The sequence below is a fragment of the Schistocerca serialis genome, chromosome 1 (genome assembly GCF_023864345.2).
Source record: "Schistocerca serialis cubense isolate TAMUIC-IGC-003099 chromosome 1, iqSchSeri2.2, whole genome shotgun sequence".
Classification (NCBI taxonomy): domain Eukaryota; kingdom Metazoa; phylum Arthropoda; class Insecta; order Orthoptera; family Acrididae; genus Schistocerca; species Schistocerca serialis.
The window spans coordinates 1182069784-1182093821 of record NC_064638.1 but is presented as its reverse complement, the minus strand read 5'-3'; the positions used below and the strand labels follow the sequence as shown (position 1 = coordinate 1182093821).

The 24038-nt window shown below is 42.0% G+C and overlaps 1 protein-coding gene across 1 annotated transcript in view; it reads left to right on the top strand.

The window, feature by feature from the left end:
* Positions 1-24038, top strand: part of LOC126456492 (RNA-binding protein Musashi homolog Rbp6) — a 1339111-nt gene that overhangs the window by 1270241 nt on the left and 44832 nt on the right. The window contains exon 10 of the mRNA XM_050092245.1: positions 6832-6897. Within this exon, the coding sequence (XP_049948202.1) occupies positions 6832-6897 (66 nt within the window). The remainder of the gene's footprint in view (positions 1-6831; positions 6898-24038) is intronic.

Genomic DNA, 24038 nt, shown 5'->3' with positions numbered 1-24038 from the left:
GTAAATAAGTTGCAGATAGGGCGGATAGCAACAATCATCGATTAATAATCAGCCTATGGATACTTACTACAGCTGTAGCAATTTGTTGCCTTTGTATACATGCCGTAGAGTTTGCAAGTATTTGAATGCAGCAGTTGGGAAATAAAATAACCAACAGTTAATGGATTATTCATCAAATCTGTCGGGAGACAGGACGTCTGTCAGACGATAAGAATTCTTAATTGTTAGTGTGGTATTCGTCTTCTTCTTAAATCCATTGTTCATTTGGACCAAGGCTCATGTTCCTAAATTCAGTGTTGCACAAGGTATGGGTTTTCAAATCAAACATTTCGACCTTATGAGTACAGTTCCAGAGGTTGCTATTATATCTACCAAAACGTTTCGCGTAGATAATTTTTCAGTCCAGCTTTCTTGCATTCTTTGGTATGAGTAATCCCCCATTTTGCTTTTACACAAATTGGTGAATACGTTCCATATACTGAGCTCTCGCAGTTTCTGGGAGGTGGGGTGGGAGGGGGGTGAGGGGGGGGAGGAATTATTTTAGATGTTTCGTTGCCTTTGATGGTCAGTCTTACAGCCTCCCAAAAACTGACAGCAAAGTTTACTAATCGAAAAGAATTTCCCTCAATTTTCTCAGGAATGAGAAACAATTTAGGCACAACCGACAGCTATGAGGTAAACGTAGACAATGCATACAGTAGAAAAAAATGTAACTAATTTGCTCGTACAACTTGGAACAAGATAGAGAATGCGCTTTTTGAATTTCTAAGGAAAATCAAACAGATACAAGAAGATACGGTGCCGTGAAGCATCCTCCCAATATGATTGTGGTGGCTTCCAAACTGACATCGAACATAACGGTTATGAACTAATGTTACGTGTTTCATTGGTACAGAAAGAGATGGAGCTGGTTTTTCGATCAGATCCAGCTCTACACCTCACGACCCTTAGAAGGCAAGGCTACTGAAGATAACCCATCTCTTCTGTGTCAAGTCCCTCAGGTGGCTTCCCACTTTTCATTTTAGCGGCTTATTTAATGTTATTTCAGGACAACTAAAGACAGAAATAACCAAGTCTCACTTCCCATTTGAAACGATGATGGTCCTTGAACAGACATATTACATTTCTCGTAACACTTTGCTACCAGATGCGGGAAATGTTACGAAGTCCAACGATGTCACGAGTTTAATGTTGATATTAACGCGATGGCAAGTAAACACCTGCAGCATAACGTATCCAAGGTACTTGTTTTCTAGTAGTGTGTAAATTCAGCTCGTTAGCTTAGTGAATTTGGACATCATCGGCCCATTTATGCTAACTAGGCAAAATATATAGGATATATCATCCTGAAGAAATGTGGACACGCTAGCGAGGCCCAAGGTTCGTGCTATTGAGTCTGATGTTCCTTAAGAGTTCTTTACTACATCTCCATTGATAAACTACAGTTCATTTTATCCGAATATCTCGATATTCGTTATCTTCAGCAGGCGGCAAAAGGTGTTGGACAGGAAGCTATCAGATACGTAGAATGATATGTAGTTTTTATTTATCTGTCAGTTTGCACGTTGTATCATAATAGCATGCCTGAGAGGTGTGATTAAACATGAATTTTCCTGAATGTGTCTGTTTTCTTTTAATCAGTAACCCCTTAGTGTGATCAGAGTTTGATGTATGCTTGGAAGAATGTACCTCTCTTTCGGGCATAGTGTGTGTAATAGTGATTTAGATGTCTTTGTGTCATATTGTACGTAGGTTTATCTACCAACCAACGTAGTTATCCGTACGTGCTGGTTAACTGGTCGCATCGTGGTGAGTTGAACCAATTGCTATTTATTTTCAACAACGAAAATGTTCTGTTGATGTGTACTCAAGACAGTAGGTATGGACGCACTGTTAGTTACTGTTTGAACGGGAAGTTGAAAATTTTTCGCTGTTCCTTTGCATTTTGGTGAAAATGGATAGCAGCATATTGTGCAGCAGCTATTCAAATGTACGAAAGCTAACGCTAGCAGAAGAGTAAGTTTATGTAGCAATATATTTATAGGTTTGTCACTTCGTGGTTACCAAGGACATAACTTCTTTTGCTGAAAGGACAACGTGTCAACACTGTGGGCTTCGTTATTCCGAGGATTAAAGGCAAGCTATGTATGGGAAAGGAACTTCTCCCTCGCAACGTACGTTGGAAAATACTTAGTCACGGTAGAATTATGGTAATTAGAATGACGTTATGCTCAGTATTTTTGACTGTTATTCAGTAACTCAGCGTAGTGCATGATTTAATTTAAAGAGTAAACAGTGCATGTTCGTAGAACATCGTTAGCTACGCCGCGATGCTGGATCATACTTGGCGTGCTACGTACAGAAGTAAATTCGCCAGGATACGTTTCTCTTTCGTCACGAATATGGCCGAATTAATAAATAACTTCTTCTCTTGCTGGTTAGATAAATATTTCGTTATAGTAGTCGAAATCGAGGCGCACTGATCGGGAGCGAGCTAAGAGAGATTTTTTGTTTAAATATTAAGTTCTTTTGACACTTTTATCTTGGACAGTAGAAGAAGTGATCAGATACGCCCATTGATTAACGGTTATTGGTTTCAAAAAACAAATGGAAAAGTATGCAAACTCCGTCGTGGACTCATTAAAATGTTACGTGTCCTTGGAACTACACTGATAACGTACTTTGGAATAAGAATACAGTACAAATATCGATGTTATCAGCGTGAAAGGAACTACATTTCGTGAGCTACATTGTATGGTTTCTCCTCTGGCACGTCAGAGTATGCAATTGTCGTACAACACTTTAATTTTAAAGAAGTATAAAGAGGTTAAGAGCTTATCGAAAGAATGTCTGCAGATCATCATTCGCATGACCTAATGAAAGCTCCTTCCATGGTCAAGGAAACAACACCTGGCAAGTCAATTACAGCTGACGTAATATTTTATATTGTGTGTGCAATTAGCCTGTAGTTCCCCTATCCTAAATAAGAGTGGTCGCCGGAAAAGCGTTGTCAGGATAACAAAACACCGCTGGGCTTTCTGAGCGCTGTATTTCACGCGCTGTGTCGGATTTAGTCTCCGTAGATTAAATATCAGTCCGATCTGAGTGGCTGAACAAACTGTGAGTAAACTAAGAGGAGGGACTTCCTGTTTCTGGTAGAAAACATATTTGGGACGTGAATTCGAGCAGATGTAACATCTTACGACACACACGTGAAAAAGAAGTGTGAGGGGTAGAAATTTTTTCGGAGGAAATGGATTTCGAGCATAAGTAATTCAGTTTGTATACACTGGGGAAGTTCTGCGCGATTGTACATGATGAATGCAAATTTATTCTTTCATGCTATAGTCACTGGAAACCACCCACAGTTTAAGGCGCTATTTGCGACTAATATTTCAGAAACGTTTATCAAATATGTGAGCATAGAGATAATACGCTTACAGAAATGCTGAGTCGCTGAAGCTCGAATCATAGACGATCAGACTTCTACACCAAAATTACTGTCTTCAGTGTCGAAACGTGAATGTTCCTAAGCAGTTTTTTTTTCTCTAAATTCACTTCTGCACACTGACAACTGAGATGTATAATAAACGACTATACATGGTAAAGATGAACGCGAGTGTTTTACTGATTTACTTCCACAGAGCAGACCTTGGAAAAGATGGGATTCATTTTGTTTGTGAATTCCGAACGGGCAGTAGAGTAATCCTTGGACGGAGGGAAGTCGATGACGACAACGATTTCCACAGAATTACATTACTTTTGTTTTCACTTCTTCTTGGCGAATTCCTATGAAAAAAGTTAGGTGTAAGTCGACAGCTGATACAGAGCAATATGCAATTCTTCCTAAATACATTGTAGAAAATCATTTGGTGGCCCAATTTCTTATTAACTCCAAGACAGTCCCAAGAGTTCAACAAACAAGAAATTCCATATCGTGCACCAACGGAAAATAATAATCATAAATATAAATAACGATCATAAATGTAACTGCATGCAACACACATCATCAGAATGAAATGAATTTCCGTTTAAACAGTTAAATACAGCATAAGTACAGTTCTACATGAATGGCATCGTGAATTCAGTGTATCAGCCGATAAATTAGTACGATGTCGTATGAGAAATTCACGTTCCGTTAAGTAAACAAAACTGCACGTGAACATAATTAAATTATATTTTGCGCGCGAACTTCGCGTTAGTGGAATAAATCGCACACATACGAAGCCGGTTTATGTATCTTACGATGCAAAGGCTTATTGTATTTTCAATTACATTTGCGTGGCCAGTGCTGCAGTAAGTTTTTTTTTTTTTCATTTACGCCAAGTTGCCTGTTCAACAAAAGATAGAGAGTATTTTGCACTGCAGATGGCAGAGAAACACGAGGTCCTTCACATCTAGCAAGTTATAGCGTATATCGACACCGATGAGTTCCGAGTGAATGTGTTCAACATCTAGTGACCAAGATAAAACTGGACCTGATAGTGCGCACCAAATACCGGTCCTAACTTTAGGCAACGGCTGTTCAAGGTACCTATCAGGCTTTCCTATTACGTGTTCTTCAGGTTCATATCACAAGATGTTTTGTATGTTCATGTATCAGATGAACTAGGCCATATCTGAAGAAATGTAAAACTGAAGATCCAACTGCCACGGTACGACTTCGTTCGAAAAGCACCGACAGAACGGAACATGTGGAGGTTGGTTTCGAAGCTTTAACAGATCCAAACAGAAAATTTGGACGAATAAGTGGTTACTTTTCTGACATGACGATCATTTTAATTTCCATTCTCACAGCATAGTGGCATTGCGATTTTTCCGAACTTTTCTGCAGGCTATCTTTCAACTGACTACTTCTTTAATGATCTCTTTACTGCGTAAATTTCTTTATCGTAAAATGTCGAAAACAGTTTTCGGGCCATTTTCATTTTGGCCTTCAATTTCTTAAAATACAGCGTGTCCTAGAAATGTTGCGACAATCTTCGAGGGGCTGTAGAGGTTGTCTCGAAGAACAAATGGATGACAGGAATCCTGTCCGGAAACGTGGATCCAGCAACGCTATAGAGCGTCGAGTTATAACCGTCGGCGCCTGCCATTAGGCTACCCATTCGGTAGCAAATGTGACTTGTACGCTCACGGGCCGTTGGCGGAACGTCTCGCAGTGTTTTTTTATTATTCAGTGATCGTGACTGAATTTCACGATCGCCAGTGGAGAATAAGCTGGTGCGTAGAAAGGCCCTGTCCCCCTTTCGACTGCAACGCTCTGTTGACCTGCTGGATTGACGGTTCGGACACGGGTCTCCATCCGTAGTTTGTTTTCCTCCCGGAGCTCTCTAAGTTCCAGTGTTTTTCGGTGTGCAGGAGAAAAATAAACTGCAGATAGAAACCTGTATCCGAAAGCCTGATCTACCAAGCCAAAAGAGGGTCGATTTCATAGGGGAGGCGGCCTGTCTATGCAGCAGGTAGATCCATCTTCTCCACTGGCTATCGTGGCGATCAGTCGCGCTCACTGAATAACTAACAACATTTCGAGTCGTTCCTCATGGGGCCCATTAGCGTACAAAGTCACGTTTGCTGCCTACTGAAAGGCGCCGGCACCCGTAACTTGGACGCTCTGTCGCATCGTTGGATGACGTTTTCGGACACGGGTTCCTATCCTCGATTTGTCCCTCAAGACACCCTGTGCAACCCCTCAAAGTTCGTCGCAACTTTTTTAAAAAAAAGGTTCAAATGGCTCTGAGCACTATGGGACTTAACTTCTGAGGTCATCAGTCCCCTAGAACTTAGAACTACTTAAACCTAACTAACCTAAGGACATCACACACATCCATGCCCGAGGCAGGATTCGAACCTGCGACCGTAGCGGTCGTGCGGTTCCAGACTGTAGCGCCTAGAACCGCTCGGCCACCCGGCCGGTTGCAACATTTCCCGGGCACTCTGTATTTCAGTTCACAAATGTATATTCCGTCAAACAGAACTGTGATGCAGTTAACTTATGTTCTGTTAACGTGCAAACCGTGGACAGTCTCCAAATGCACTGTATCATCCCGCGCAGCGACCTGCTAAATTATTGCATACAAAAATTCGTGTGGCTGTATTTTTCAACACACACACACACACACACACACACACACACACAAATACACTACGCCCGCGAAAATTACCATGTATAGTCGGCAATTTTAGCTACTGGTTTTTATGCATTATGCGGAACATTCTTCATTTAGAGAAATTCGAATGAGGTCATTTTAATTTAATTTAAACCTTTTTGAGGTTCTCCAAGGCTTCGTGGCAGGATCGGGTATAGTCGACTGAGTTTTAGATGCGATAGCAAGAAGGGTTAGATTTAACGTCACCTATCGAATTGTGCGGCAAACATTATGTTTGTACAGGGAACATGGAGTAATCAGATTCACGTTTTCGAAGATCTCTCCAGGTGGAAACTGGCACGGTATTTCGAACACGGTCATAGGTGTTCACTTCCCCGTACTTGTCCAATGGCTCAGCTCAGTTGGACAAGGATGAGAGAAGTTTTCGTACTTGGACCTGTTCAAGCAAACGCTCCAGAATCCGCCACAAGTGTTCAGTGGAAGCCTGGCGGTGACTAGAATGCTACTCCACGAAAATAAATGGATGGGAGGGGGGGGGGGGGGGGACTGGACTCGAATGCTGAGAAGTAGGGGTTCGGTTCCGCTTTCCGGCGCACCACTGAGCCGCAGTAGAAGTGTGTTGTGCTGCCCCGAGCGACTGTGAGAGTGGCGTGCGTGGCGAGTGTGTGAGCGAGCGAGCGCGCTGGCGCCAGCTTGACCGAGCGTTGTCGTCTGTGTGCAGCAGGCCTGGCAGTGTTCGGCGTATCGCGCGCCCGAGCGCCCACGCCGGCCCGATGCCTGCCCGCCGGTAAGCTCTCGTCTGCCTGCAACTGCCTTGCCTGCTCTGTCTGTCCGTCCGTATCTCTCTCTCTCTCTCTCTCTGCCTGGACCCGTAGACGCTCAGCAGCCTCGCCGTGTCCCATAACGGCCTAGCCCCTTCTCCTGCGAGCAGCTCGTGTCCCAGAGTCAACCCGCTGCTAGGCTACCGCTGTCGGATGAGATGGGCCAGCAGACATCCGTGTCCTGCAGGTATTCTACACAGCTGTGGTCTACCAGGTCGTCCACTCTTTCGTGCACTCTATAACATGGCCTTAATTCCCTAAACATTCAAGAACAGAGACGCCCGCCTCGAGGTGACGAATGCTACACAAATCCGTGAATGTATGGTTTCAAGGCGGCAGCAATGAGTTATGTCCTCTCGGGATTATAAACACGTTAGGTGATTAAGTTTTCCTGTGCTGTCGGCGCAGTATTTCTCCACCACTAATACTAATGTCGTGAGACAAGGGCCTCCCGTCGGGGAGACAGTTCGCCGGGTGCAAGTCTTTCGATTTGACGCCACTTCGACGACTTGCGCGTCGATGAAATGATGATGATTAGGACAACACGACACCCAGTCCTTAAGCGGAGAAAATCTCCCACCCAGCCGGGAATCGAACCCGGGCCCTCAGGATTGACATTCTGTCGCGCTGACCACTCAGCTACCGGAGGCGGACTCTCCACCATTGTCTAGTGTTAACGGTCTTCAATGTCGTTGGTGAACTTGCCCCTACATAACAGCACTGCCTTCTGTGACGATATTGACACTCATTTCATGGTCGAATATTTACGTAAGCCGCCGTCTTCATCGGCGTACCCCGAGCTTTTAATTTCAAATTCTTGTAGTTGTACGGTATCCTAAAAACTGTTCATCAGTCGATTGACAGAGTTGTCGGAGGCACTTTGACGGACAGTACATGTGAAGCATACAATTACTAAAAAATGGTTCAAATGGCTCTGAGCACTATGGGACTTAACTTCTATGGTCATCAGTCCCCTAGAACTTAGAACTACTTAAACCTAACTAACCTAAGGACATCACATAACACCCAGCCATCACGAGGCAGAGAAAATCCCTGACCCCGCCGGGAATCGAACCCGGGTACCCGGGCGTGGGAAGCAAGAACGCTACCGCACGACCACGAGATGCGGGCATACAATTACTCCAAAAAGTATTCGTCTAATAAATAAGTTTATGTTTAAAGGTGTATAGGTAGAGGAAAATTGTCAGAATGAACTACAGCAGAGACATGGACTTGTTTATTAATCAGTGAGAAGCAGAATACAATAAACATACGGGGATTTCTATTTACATTAACATAGTTAAACATTCAAAAGCAAAGATAGGCAATTTAGGTTGCAAAATACATATTCGTCTGCAATGTCACTCTGAACATAGAGGGTTAGTGCTTTCCTCATCTCTTGCATTCTCCTGAGCATAGATTTCACCAAAGGTACTGCTGCTTGCACTATAATTTTACGCCATTCTTCTGGCAGAACATTCTTTAGATCATTTCTATTGGATATCTGATGATTCATCTTATTTTTGTCGAGTACCTTCCACAAATTCTCTGTTGGTTTAATATCTGGGGCTTGAATTGGTGTCGACAGGAAGCGGGGAGTGTTATTCAATAGCCATAGACTTGCATCTGGAGCTGTATGTTTTGGATCATTGCCCTATGTGAAAATATAGTCCACAGAAAGACACATACTATTCACACTTCTGGATAGAAGGGTTTTTAGGATGTTTATTTAAACAATTCCATCAATAAAATAGAAATCCCCGCCGCTATTTGGACTCTTACAGTCCCAGACAAATACTGAACCTCCTCCATGTTTAACTGAAACTGTCATATTTCTCTCGTCAAGTTTGCAATTATTTTTCCTCCACACTGTTACTCAGCTATCTGACATTAGCAGCTCAAATCGACTCTCGCCAGCAAATACAATCTTCTTCCAGAAATCAAACCCATCGGATTTATATCCTCTTGCAAATCATCTCGCTTCCTTCTATTGATTTTACTGATTTGAGGTTTTCCTACAGGCTGTTCTGCCTCCACACCTAGCTTCATATAGCACATTTCTTACAGTCTGTTCTGAAACAGACTTTCCTACACGTATTTGAACTGCAGCAAAAAGTTTTGGAGTGCTTAGTTTTGGATTTTTCTTAGGTAGCCGTCGGTTTTCTATCTCGGATGGAACTGCAGGACGACGGCGTCGTGACTCGTTTTCGTATGTTTTATTCTGAATAATCCTGTATATAACAGCCTTCAGTGGTAGGTCTGCCAACGGTTTATCCGATTTCGTGAACAGATTTTTCTTTTCGAAACAACCTGATCCAGATTTCCCTCTATTTCTTTATGGTTTCGCAATGTTTTCGACCAATATAAATCAAAATAACTCAACTGCTTTGGAAACAGAGAGAGAACTTTTTACTGCCGTGGCTGAAAACTACGTAAGGCATGGGGTGTGTGCCAGTGCGGCATCGTACCTGGGATCTTATTTACTAGACGAATACCTGTTTGACCTCAATTTGATCGTGATTTTAAATAACGTGAATATGTTTGCAAATTAAGCAGCATAGGAACACAAACAGCATTTTATTTCTAAGTGCAGATCTTAATCGGTGTAAGGAAATAGTTAATTGTTCGCTTCTTAGCTATATTTTTGTGCTTGTGCTTGTTATATTCATGCGATATGGTCGGATGGATACTTCTTGGAGCCTCTGTATTCTGCCACGACTTACTTTTCGGGATACGACACGTGTAAACACGTTTCGTGTTGAATCCGACGACCTTGTCTGAGGTAACAGTGGCCTCACTCATAGACCAGGAAGTTTGCGTCTTTTTAAATGTTGTTAACACAAGGCACCGTGAAGGTCAGATGATTCCTGAAGAGAGAAAACACTTAATCAGTCCTCAGCTCCTCAGTAAAAATGTGGGCTGAACTGTAAAAGAAGGACGGGTGGAGCATGGGAGATGAGACAGCAGTCGTGTCAGAAAACGTTTTACTTTTTCTAAAGAAAGACACAGAATTATATTCGGTGACACCTTTGTCGTTACACTGATGAACGGTTTCTGAGACAGCTTATGAATAAAGTGACAGATATTAAAAACTCGAAGGACGCCCTCGATAAAGACGCGACATATAGCTCAGTACAGCGAAGGAACCGCCCGGCTCGTAGCTGAAGCTGGCGAAACGTAAGCGAGAAGTAGATAGTCTAAATTGTCGATTGACTGAGCGCCAATGACGTCACAGCATGCAGTACGGTCACGGAAGGACACGACGGTCACTACTGCACAACGTGACCCATCATAGATGCAATGCACATGTCGGATCAGTCACCAATTTTACTCTGAATAAGCGCAAACAAATAGAATTTCACACACACTAGGCTTTGATATTGTTGCCTCGGACATATCGTCCAAAACTGAGTAAACGATAGTTCTCTTCACCCTGTTCTGATCAATTATTTTTGGGAAGTTTCCCGTGGTTTTAAAGCAAATACCAGAACAGGTGATCCCTCCCATTTATTCCCATTTGGGAGACCTTGACATTATCTTAGGTCATTACTGGAACAGGCCTGGCGAAGTAAAAGTAATTTTTTTTTTTTAAATAGCGGCTGACATTAGCCGAGGAGTTCTGTGTCGAATGCGCATGAGAATTAAATCACATGACACGTCTGGAATCCCGAGAAGATGTTATTAATAAATGTTCTGTCATCTTCACGAGTATTTTTATAAAATAGTTTCCGCTAGGGTATATACAACTTTTGTTCTGTGTTTCGCAGAATGATTATCGGCGGAGATAGTCTTTCAACATGCTTGGTCAACGTTATGTTGGTGGTCGGTATGAATAAATTTATCAGCTTACGTAATTGAGAATGATTCCAAGCTTATTTCTCTCCGTTGAGCCCAACAGCTGGCGGTGACTTCCTCCCTGACCTCACGGTCATTCCTTAAGTAAAGAGACAAATGGTTCAGTTTCAATATATTTTTAAACGTGTATTTCATGCCTCGTTTGTTTTTCTACCTAATGCAGCGACAGATATGTTCGCTTGTACCACTTCTCAACCAAATCTGTAATAATGGTGAACAAAAATTTTCCGTTTTTGAATCACGAGGTACGTTTCCACTTCTTATTCGATTTCTCTTTGTTCTAAATATTGTCTTGTTCGCTATGACTTGTTCTGTAGGCCATTCGAAGATAAATTCTTATCACCATAAGGTGACTTCCAAGCGTGTACAAACGGGCATATCCCTCATTTAGAGCTATTATAAGGGCATTTTGAGGGGATACTATGCAACGTTTGGAGGATCCTAAATTTCGTATTATTTTCAGCTGCTTTCATGTCGTAATGACTGCTGATATTCTACGTCAGTCTGTTTCTAGTGGACAATTAAGCAACATCTCTATTTTATATTCAGTGGAGAAGCTATATTATTATATCTCATGTGTTGCCCCTCATATCCGGACGTGTTACTTTGTCCATCTCTCGTCAGATGTTCTTATTCTTTCCAGAAATCCATATTCTTCACTGAACAGTCTCGTTCAGCTAAGGATCTCGATAGCACCTGTTTTCGAAATCTGACTTCAGTTTTGTCCAAGTCCAGTCTGTTAAAAACGTTGAAAATGGCTATGCCGTCTTTACCGTTAGAAATTTAATTAGTTTTGTAAATTGTGTGTCAATTTTCGTCAGGAGTAAAGTCATCACTATTAGTGATAGTGCTACTGATACTTCGATTGAACGCTCGCAACATTCCAAATCACTCTCCATTCGCCCATATGTAAAAGTTGATATCAGTGATGGTGCTTCTCTATTAGTTCATTAGTAGTCGGTAGCAGAGACGAACAGTATATACGACTTTCTCTACTTCCACGAATCTCTGTGTTAATTCTTAAGGATTCAGCAGTAATTTTAAGGTATTTTTCATCTCACAAGAAACGGTAATCGTTTGATTAATGTTCTTCTTCAAGAAAATAATTTTAGGGGGGATTCACGACCTTTGAATGGTTGATAGTGCTTATCTCAATTGAAAATCATACAAGGTATAAGTGGTGCGATAAATTCCAAATTACGGCCTGTAAGTTACATTCTTTCTCTAAAGATGTTGTTCCCTGCAGACTCCATTGTCTCTTTACTTAAAGAAAAATCATTTTGGTTATGAGGTAATTACACTGGTTGTATCAGAAATACTTCTACGTGTTTCGGTATGGACTCCTTGCACTAGAACAAGAAAGAAGTCGATATACTAACATTTGTCAGAAAATACCAAGTTCCCAAGTTAGAAGCTTATATATACTTTCAGAATTATCTCCTCTTGCTTTAGCAAACGCAAATCGTCGGATCATAGCCTGTCGCATTCTTTCAAATACCCGTGCGGACGATGTAAGATACTTTCGCAGACTTCCCTAAAACACTGACGAAGCGTCTCTGCATTGGTAACGTGTGAATAATACGAAAGATTGAGGTCAGGAAGTATCCAGGCTGTTGAAATGATCCTCTATTATACATCCATCTGATACGGCAGATATAATCTAGTGCCTGTGGAGCAATGTGACTGAATTTGCTATCACTGATCGACCATGTATTTCCCATATTTGCAGGGCACATCCACCATAAAGTCCTAGAAGAATATTCAGAATAAAGTCCTTGTACACAGCAACTGTAAAACATGCTGGAAGAATACATGGACTTATCAGAGAGTCACCTACAGTTTCATCCCTTACAGTAATTTAAAACTGATGCTGGTGTGTAGCCTGAGCTGCGTTAATGCCTTGCATCGACGATATTAATTTTAATTATTGGCTACAAATTTCAATTATTTTAACTGCACGATAAAATGCATTGAACGGCGCACCCAAAGTCGTGAAATAATTTCTGATACATCCTGTGTATATGGAGGTAGGAAGAGAGGAAGGCTCCGCGAATTCGTTCCCGCCATGCTCTGGTACTCTTATGTGTTTCAGCGAGACACTGCAATTCTGTCACCGTGAGAAATTCTGGAATTAGAAATATTACCACAAGTTGTCGAAGGCTTAGTTTCTATGGTGAAGTACAACTTCGTTAGCTCAGCCTTTCGACAAAATGCCTGCATTAAAATTGTCACGCAGTCAACAAAGATACGCTAGAGACTAAAAATTGTTAAAACACCCCTTAGTGTTCTTGCATGACTGAATGTAGTGTGTGGTGCACCTTCAAAAACGGTGACTGTCTCATCCTAGTCAATCGTGAGCTGCCCTCGCCTTGCTCTCCATCTCATCATCGACATTCGTTTATTTAATTCCTTGTTTGAGGGAGTTATATATTGTGACTTCTGCGATAGCCTAGTTTCGTGCGCAGAGATTCTGTAAACTCTAATTACATAATTTTGCTACGACGGAAACAACAACGCTAAAGTATTTCGTGTATGTGGCTTCTTAGCGACAAAGACATTGCTCTAATGCCAGTGTTTTGTGCAAAACCTACAGGCCCTCTGCAGATGGAACGTTATGGGACACGCGCCGAGAGCATATGTAGACTGTGTGCTGTCCTACGAAGCAACGTAATTTCACACAGAATGCTGATGTTTTAATTCGTTATCCATTTAATACTTCTAAGATGTAAACAATGGCGTAACAATATCAAATGTAAATTTTCTCATATAGTTTTGCCTACAGGACTGTATGAATTTAGCCTACCAAAAGTGAATGCTGTTCCCAGTATTTCAGTTTGAGATATAATAATTAAAGGCAACATTGCAGTTAGCGACTCATCGGCTAGATATTTTTAATAGATTGTAGAACGACATTCACGCTTAAATTTGACAACAGTATTGTCATTTAGACCTTCCATCAAATCAAGGCCTTACGTCGACGCTGTTTCCAGTAGCAACCGGATGATTGTGCCTGGCAGACAATGCAAGTTTCTGGATTAGCACACACTTTACATATGTGAGCTGCATAAACCTGTTTTCTCCAGTGGTTAAATGAGTGAATGTTTCCTTAACATAGTTAATGTTAAGTACTTACCCACTGTAACATTAGTCTTAGCATCCGTATCATAGTGTACTCTCTTGTCCAACCGCAGTCGTCTTAACGAGTAGTCTTTTCTGGTTACATCAATAGTGCCTGGACATTTTTTTGGTATTGTAGCTTTGAGATTATGACGACCTTAGTAGAACGATTAATCGTAGCTGAGATTAGTATTATAATCTGGATGGGTCAGACATCTGAGGAGATAGAAGGCCATAGCGTATCTATTCTGTCATTCATTCTTGGTGCTGTCGCATATTCTCGTTTCCGAACTGTAGTTGCATACTGTTTGCAGAAACATTGGAAATGTTTCTGAGTGTAAATAGTAGCTTTATCCTTGTAAATAATGAATGCATAAACAATAGTTTCATAAGTATACTTTTTAGTGGAGCGTAAAACACTTGCAGCCCTTCTTCCTTGTAATCAACAGTTGGAAATACCTGTATACACGTACCAAGCACATAACAACAATACTGTACATAGCATACATTCTTGGTCAGATAGGTGTCTAAAACTGGAAGATTGCTTACTATTTAGTGTAACAATATCCTCTAAGCGTAGATAGGAAACTTACAGACATGCATATTCACACACATGAAGTAATGGCTTATCAAGGACACCCTTATATAAGACGGTGTGAAAATACAGAGTGGCTTCCGCGACACTGATTTACAGTTTCAGAAATGGAAATATGTAAATTAAAGACATGTAAAAACTATGGGAATATAGTGGTACACATGCTGAAAGTAACACCTGAAGTTGTGCATGTACATTGGAAGCACCTACACAGTACCAAAGATTGCAACTAAAAACAAAACTTCACACGCGGCAGCCAAAAACACCTAAGTGCAGCGACAATATTGAAATTATTCGGCACAAAGTAGCTCAGATCGCACCGCATGCGAAAACACAGACACACACACACACACACACACACACACGCACCAAACTCACACACATACACACACAAACACACACAAGAAGGCAAAAAGAAGCAGTTGAGGCAACCCTATCCTAAGGATAGGACAACAGCTTTAGAGACAGGAGGAAGTAGAGATCTCTGACTACACGAGTCCCAGAGTGTCCACCATGTCGGGATAGGACTGTGAGAGCGGTAAGAAGCTAATATTAGGAGAAGAAGAGTGTGCCCTGCGTTGTGGTTCCGACTCCACAGCGACGGACCAGAAGACGGGCGCCGACTCTGCTGCGAGGGGCGAGTAGACCAAACAAAGTTAGAACACATTCTTCATAAAATATTCTTTACTTAGTCATTTTTGTGGAGATTCATAGCATATTTCTATCTGCAGACTTTTTATGTTCCATAGTATAAACAGTACCAGTAGAGTTTAGTCTTGTAAAAGCACTAGTTAGAACAGACATATTTTTGTACTCAATAATATTTGTTACTTAGGAGTTATACTCGTACATAATCGCTCGAAGTGTGGTAACTTAAAACTGCAGTAGCTGGTCAGTCGCCTATTTAGACAAATTCTTAACAGATTAATTGTTAATGTAGGTAGGCTACTAACATTTGTGTCTTCCCTTAATAGTTTGGGAGAGAATCAGACAGTAACTTCTCGCCTATTTGGTGGCTCCTCATTCGAGATTCTATTAGTGTCTTAAAGAGAAGTTGTTGTTAGAATAGTACTACTAACAGTTTCCAGCTGATGAGATCTTAGTCGTAGTGATAGCGTAGTGGAATGTGTGTGTTGAGTGAGTGAGGGGTAATCCAGTCGCTACATTTAACACGTAGGTGACACTAAATGTACGAGAGGGTTCATTCACACGTGTCGTGCAATAAGATATGTACCTGTATTCGTGGTTGACTCCAAATCGTTCTGCTGTCTTGTCTGTTGAGGTCACTTTTGTTCCACAATTCGCTTAGCAGCCTACAATTGCCATCATTCACTGTGTTAATGTTTTCTCGTTGACCATTCTTTGAAAGCAAATGATTCTGCAAGCAAATAGCACATTGCTTCTCAGTACAAGTAAGTCTGTCATATTTTAATTTATGTCTTAGTTCTGCTATATATCTGACTTTACTCCTGTACTTATCATACATATATAAATTATAGATAGGTAAAAATATGTGAATTACTCCCTCTCGTACAATAGTACTGTGTTATAGATAACAGCTATATATGTTCGATAGTTTATAAAAGTGATTTCTAGATAGTCATGTATCATTAGGATTTTAGTGCATTTAGTGCTGAGAGTAACACTAATTCTAGTACTGCCTTAAATGTGTTTGAGTTTGAGTAACTTTTCAATAATAAATGTTTAATAATTAATGTCTGTTTATAACAAGCTTCAGTTTGCTCCAGTTATTGATTGCAACCAGTTGTGTCGCTCTAAAATTGATTTCTCTTCCATAATATTTGTAATTCTTATTAAAAAAAATAACAATCAGTTGTCGCCAAGCTCGAACAAGCAACTGACAGCCAGAGCTTGACGGCTTTTGTTGGACATGTATAACTGTGTTTTGAGCGAAGTGTGCCACTGTGCTGTGCTGTGCTGTGGAGCGGTGGGCGGGCGCGGGGAATTCCCCAGCCCAGCGCGGGGATCCCCTCCCCCACCCCGGCGCAGGCGGGGAATCCCCAGGCCAGCCCGGAGCAGGGGAGCCCCCAAGTCTCCCCCCGCTGCCCGCCGCCCGCAAGCGTCCCTGTCCCACCACCCCCGCTGCTCGCGCCCGCGTGTGTGTGAGTGTCTGATTGGGCGGCGCCAGCTCCACGTAAGTACCGTGTCTTTTGCCTAGTAGTGTGTGCATGCCTGCCACGTGGCCCGCACGAGCATCACTCTTTGTTCCCTGCACTCCCTGCGTTCCAGACCATCCTACCGACCGTACCCGTAGTTCGTGGGTAGCACGGAATATCCAGGGCAGTGCGACTGGTACCGAAAATACGAAACAAACGAAGCGGGGTTCATCACTGCTTAAGAAACACTTTGACATTATAATTTCGGTATGTAGCTACGGACACAAAATTCTAACTCCAGATCCATTGCCATTTACAACGTTTCTCTGTTAGGGTACAGATAAAAGCGGTAAACAGTACTGAACTGAGGACTGCCAATATTTAATCTCCAACGTACAGTGCAAAACGTGAAGAAAAACTCAGAAACTAGTCGAGCTCAAATTATTACTCCGCATCCTTCTCGCTTCCTTAGTTAAGAGCACTTGAAGGATTGTAAATCCAAGTATTTGCCATTTTTCGACTCAATGTAGACAATAATAGTACATTTTCACCTGTTGTTATTTAGTTTCTCATGGTAGATAGCGGTAAGGTGTGTTAGATTAATTAGTGTCTGAGATCCTTATGCAGCAGTAGGTAGAACGACGTATTTCGTGTCTACTTTAGCCGAAAAATGGAAAATACGTAAATATATGCGTGAAACACTAATAATATATAGCGCATTGGAAGTGAAATATGTATGAAACGGAGACACTTCATTTTACGTCGTTTACTAGTCACATAATCGAAGAAAACTGTTTCGGTTAACTTAGGTTGAATAGGTTTTCGAATGATTGTGAAATCTAACGTGTATCGACTCTGGATTACACATATCATAGAGGTTCACCTGGCATTAAGTCAACTTTAATCCACATTTGAAACGATTTGGGTTTGATGAATTATGCAGGTGACCGCAACTGGTATAGTAAATTTTTTCACGTAGAGATCATCGAATCCACTAATATGGTTACATTACATTTATTTAATCTTCAAAAGAATATTAAAATTAGAGGGTAATTTTTTGCACCGTGTACAAACAGTAAGGAATGATCGATAGGATACGGAACAAATAGGGTCTTATGAACTTATGTCCGGAAATGCATGGTTTCCACGCTAGCGACCATTTATTCGATCTTGCACTGTTGCAGAGACTGTAGTCTAAGACGCGCTGTACCATGCAGTCACAGTTACAATATGTGCTGAAAATGGTTTCCATGTGTCTCAACGCATGCGTGTACGCTTCGTAGCATGTTCTGTCTCACACGTTCACAAAGGCCAGGCTGCACCCGAACAGTGTCAAAGGCAGCATGAATATGCTGTTTCATTGTCTCCACACTTGGAATGGGCTCAGCATACACGTTACTTTTCAAATGGCCCCATAACCAGAAATCGCACGGATTGAGATCCGGTGAACGAGCAGGCCATGCAGCTAGACCCCCTCCTCCGATCCATCGACCAGCGAACACACGACTGAGATGCGTTCGGACGTTAATGGCGGAGTGGGCTGGAGCACCATCATGTAGCAGCCACAGGCCCCTACGAATCATCAATGGCACTTCTTCCAGCAGGGGAGGCAAAGTCACCCGCAAGAAACGCCCATAGTTTCGGCCTGTTAGGCGACGTGGAAGTAAGGCTGGCCACAAAATACGGTCGCCAATTATCCCGGCCCACGCATTCCGGCTGCACCGATGCTGATGATTCGCTGTCACCATACCATGGGGGTTCTGCATACTATCCCACAGATGACTTTTATGAAAGCTGAAGATACCACTCCGCGTAAAACTGGCCTCATCGGTGAATAGGATGGATGACACAAATCCGGAAATCGCGCTAGCCTGATGAAGAAACCAGTGACAAAACTGCTCCCGATGTGGAAAGTCTGTCGTTCGTAAGCGCTGCACATGCTGTAAGTGATCCGGGAGGCAACAATTGTCATGGAGAATGCACCACACGATCATCTGGGTTACCCCGTAATGGCGGGCCAACTACCTGGTACTGACACGGCGGTCGCTTTCCACAACGTTAATCACATTTTACTCCAAGTCTTTCGTCCGAACATTTCGGGAACGCTCTTAATCAGTTCCTGCTTCCTGAAACGACCCTGTCTCAGACAAATGGCGAAAAACTGTTGCAAACAGTGAATGCTGTGGTTGTTGTCAGCGGGGATAGGTCTCCTGATACAACCTTGCTGTCCACTGCCTGTTGCCATTTGCCTTTCCGTATGTGAACACCATGTCGGTAAGCTCTCGATTCGAATACGGAACCATTGTGTACAACGCTGTATCACATCCACTGTAAAGTGAGTCAGCAATAGAGGTGAATCGGACACATTACCAATGACAGAAAAGGGCTCTCGGGCATGACGTATGAGGAACAGTATCACACTCTAGGAGGAAACCATACGTACTGTAACTGTGGCTACATGGAACTGCGCGTAATAGACCGCAGTCTCTGTAGCAAAGTATGATTGAATAAAGGGTCTCTAGCACGAATCCATTCATTTTCGGACATAGGTGCATTAGAACTTTTTTTTCATTATCCTCTCATCGATCAAGCCCTAGAGTTTATACACGGTGGAAAAAAATCACCCTGCACATTGAAATTATCGGTAATATATGTAAAGAGAACTGCACTGACTAATCACTACGAAATATATATCAGTTCCAACAAGGCTGTTCTTTTACATTTGGGACGCTTTAATCAAACGCTTAACGAAACTGTTAGGAGTTTAGGTGAAAAGCAGCTTCATTCGCCATTTGCAGTTCTAAATTGATAGAAATGAAGAAATTACAGCTGTAGAGTACCCGATTGCTGTCAGTACTGCACTCGAACTGAAAACGGGATACTGCTTCCGCTTAGCATGTTATGATGACTATTAATTGTGATCTGTGCAGCTTTGTGTTCAACTAAAGCACCAGGGGTTAAATTTGTGCCCCCTGGGATTACACGTGAAATTAGTTATAGGAAGGCCGAATGGAAGTCTTATGTTTGCTGAGAGAAACCTGGTAAGCGAAGGAGATCGCATCTCAAGAATCTCACACGATGTTGTGGATACTGCCCCTTTGTTTACAGGCATCTTATTTAGTAAGTCATCCCGCAAAAAAGATCGAATGAATTCATAGACGTGGCGCTTTGCGTGTAACCCGACTATATTACCGATACGCAGGGATCTGAAATGCATTAAAAAGAAAGTCGTTCATTTCCTCATGAACAGTAGAAATGTGTACTGCCTCTATCGTGTACACATACGGACCGTTAGTTCAAGGTTGGATAGATTAAATCTCGTATGGAGGAATAAACCAGTCCGTACGCAAATCGAACAGGAACGGTGACGGTCCGTAGGTGGATAGAAATGAATTAACAATTTGGTCTTCGATTTTATTTTTCATATTTTCAATCTATTGAAGTATTCGACGAAACATAAATATTTGATTATGGTGTAGTTTGGCACATTTTCCGCTGACAGAAACGTTATTAGACACATCAGGAGAAACACAATTTTTGTTCGCGTTGCTCAAAATACCGGTCAGTGCTGCCCGCTGAGCATGAATAAGATTTCGAAAATCCGCTTAGAACTGCAGATGCTTGATTCCAACGCAAAAGGCACGGTTCTTGCGGGACGTCCAATGAGGATTGCGTTCCGAGGCATAATGATTTGAGTGAATACGCTGATGGCAGAATCAGCTACAGTCGTCGTACTATTAAATAGTCAACTTGTAGGCTTGGGTAAATCCAGAGCTGCTGCTTACTGTCTTTGGAGGGTCCGTATGGGGAGGTGTTTTCCGAGAATGTTCCACTATGGCGTTTGCTTTTTCTTCACGGCTAGTTTCTGTGCACCATAAAAGTGTCATTTTCTCTTTTGCCGTTCTGTTTCACAGCATGTTCTCTATACAGAATCTGCCCAATGAAAGCAACGTTCTTCTATAACGGTGAGTGCTTTTAGTTGGAATGATAAATTTTTCTGTCGTTTTTAAATACATTACTATCCTAATCTTCACTGACAATTCGCCTGCAACCTTTACTTTCCTTCTTCTACTTTTTTACATCTATTTTTTCGTAATAGTAGTATCTTTTCTTCTTACTTTTTCTGTAAGTCTTTTCTTCGCCAGAATTCTACGAACCGGACGGATCCGATTTTATTGCTCTTTCTGTTTGTATGCTTAGTGTGTTACCAGGAGGAATTTTGAAAGCTAAGGTAGTTGTGTTGCACCGTAGGGAAATAATGTAACACGTGGAAGAAACAAATCCAACACTGCTTTTATCTTGTGCAGGTTATGGTGTCTCTAGAACTATCATTCTAGGATTTTATTACAATCTGATGAACATGGATCGTTTCGCGTATCTTGAGTTCCTTGTTTGAAACTTGTTATGTAGAAATAAACATATTTCTATAGATTCATCCCGCTGTTTATCGTTTGCTCTTTCCATACTTTTTACTTTGGGACGATGGATTATTAACATCCAATTACTGCCACGCTTAAAGCACTGTCGGGAGACTGCGTTGGAACAGCAACTTAAATTTTCAAACGAACGCCTCTTCTAATATCGTTTCCATGGTACTCATCTGCTGATTTGTGAGCCTCCATCATTGTTGTACCGCCATTATTACCTTGACAGAAATACAGACATACCCAGACATGTCATAGTGATCATCCGCATGCTGTTGTTTTTCTGTTTCTTCGCCTGAAACGATAGCACGAAATTTTCCGTTTGCTTGCTAATTTTTAAATCCCAAATAATTCTTTTGTTATTGTCTTCTTTTCGTATTTTTGTGAGTGATGGTACAGTAACGTTTTCAAACTGGTTCACACCGATGTGAGAATCTGATATCAACAGAAATGTTTCCAGTCGGTTCGATTTTAAAAATTTGGTTTACTGCCTGTTCTATAATAAATAGGAGGAATAGTTTAAGATACAAAATTAAAGGACAAGTAACTGTGTATTCCAATTCCTCCTGATGTTATGTCTTCTTTATCAATTTTGTATCAAAGCAGGGAAACATTATTCGAGTAGAATCCTCCTGGCGGACTCGAAACTATGAATAATTTGTGTCCGTCGGACACGCTGGGTTGTCTGAGTCCGTTTCATGGCCAAGTTGGAGCTTCGTTCTACCAATGTCTCCCTCAATTTACCCCACCAAGAGGCTGATATTCTGGTCTGGTGGAAAAATACGGTGGTGATTCAAAAAGTCAACCAATAAATTCTCTCGGGAACAAACGTCATTTCGCAAGCAGCTAAACTGATATTGTATGGTACAGCACGGCTACTGACCACATTTCAAAATAGTCGCCATGCTTTTATTGCACACAACTTACTCAGCCTCCAACTGATGATACGTTGAATAATTGCATGTGAATTGTCGCGGTATTCCTGGTGGAAGGTACTGGATTGTCCTCCATAAAGTCCCTGTTCGGAACCCAGTGATTCCCATCTCTTCCTACCATTCGAGAGACATTTGTGTGGGAAGTGATTCAGGACTGTTAGAGTCGATTGATACACCACACTGATATGAATGCACCTTTTTGTAACGGCATCTTGCTTAGTATGCTGATGAGGTGTTTGGATGAACATGGTGATAATGAAACGCCTTGACAGACGAAAAGTATCTGTCGGACCAGGTCTATCACCTAGACGCTGCACAACGGCAAACGTCTAGACCAAGTGACAGAGTGGCGTGGCTCAAAGTCCACTACCTCATTCCTACTTTCCCAACTTCATAGAGGCTCCTCACTAGAAATTAAGGTGGAGTAGTGCTATAATACAGGTTGATCGACTAAGCTGTTAACCTCAACTATTTCGACCACCGTTAAACTCACAGAAACAAGGTTTTCGACCTTTAATTATAAGCAGAAGGCGTATTTTTCCATATGGTCAATACTGGTAACGTTTTTTATGCCAAGACAGTGAAACAACCACGTTTTTGTTTAAACTGAAGTGTACAGTTTCTTTGGTGGCACTTGTAAAACCTTGTAAATAAAACAAGAATGACAGGACACTTGTAAATTATTGTGACGAAACTGTTTTGCTGAAAGAGTGGTAAGGGGGAAGCAGGCTGGCTCTGAGCACTATGCGACTTAACTTCTGAGGTCATCAGTAGCCTAGAACTTAGAACTAATTAAACCTAACTAACCTAAGGACATCACACACATCCATGCCCGAGGCAGGATTCGAACCTGCGACCGTAGCGGTCGCTCGGTTCTAGACTGTAACGCCTAGAACCGCATGGCCACTCCGGCCGGCCGGGGAAGCAGGGTCATAAATATCAAGAACAAGGCTCCTAGCAAACACAGATTTGACTGGCGCTGGCGTGTAAACATCTAGCGATGGAGCACAAATTATACTATACTGTCAGTCCTGGTCTCCGTATTTAACATATCACACGCCTGTTTTTGGAAAAAAAAGGTTGATAACAATGACAAGTGTCGTAGCAGAACACTACAGGCTTTCACTACACTAAGTGGTGTTAAGGACAGCGACCGCTACGGTCGCAGGTTCGAATCCTGCCTCGGGCATGTATGTGTGTGATGTCATTAGATTAGTTAGGTTTAATTAGTTCTAAGTTGTAGGCGACTGATGACCTCAGAAGTTAAGTCGCATAGTGCTCAGAGCCATTTGAACCATTTTTTTGTTTGTTAAGGACAGTATTTAGTTCCATCAGAAAATGTCGATTAAGCCTATCAGTAGATCAATAATTTATGAGGATAGACAATCCAGAGACATCATTTATCGAGGGACAGTCCCTGTGGTATTGTGGCTATCATAACTGGCCAATTTAATTCCTGATGTCCGTCTAAAGTTTTCTTGCGGAGGGGAAAATTCAGATAATAAGGTTCACTAAGCACTGTGCAGCAAAGGAGACAGTGCTAGGATAAATCAGCAGCAATAGCGGCTCTCGAGCGCCTGAAGTAGCATCAAATCAAAAGGCATGCAACAGATTTAGAACCAACAAAATTTGTTTATTTCATACTCGAAAATGTTTTCTGTACCTTCAGAGTTCTAAAATTTGTGGATATTGACAGCTTTGAAGACTGAGTCAGTATAGCAGTTACCAGCATAACCCCCGTGCAATGACGTTCTTCCACGAGAGAGCATGTTAAAAATGGTTCAAATGGCTCTGAGCACTATGGGACTTAACTTCTGAGGTATCAGTCCCCTAGAACTTAGAACTACTTAAACTTAACTAACCTAAGGACATCACACACATCCATGCCCGAGGCAAGATTCGAACCTGCGACCGTAGCGGTCGCGTGGTTCCGGACTGTAGCGCCTAGATCCTCTCGGCCACTCAAAGCCGGCAGAGCGTGTTAGCTGACCTGTGGAATCATCAAAGCAGGTTTTCTTCTCACAGTTCAGTAGTAGAGGTGTGCGCACTCACACACCCATCGGA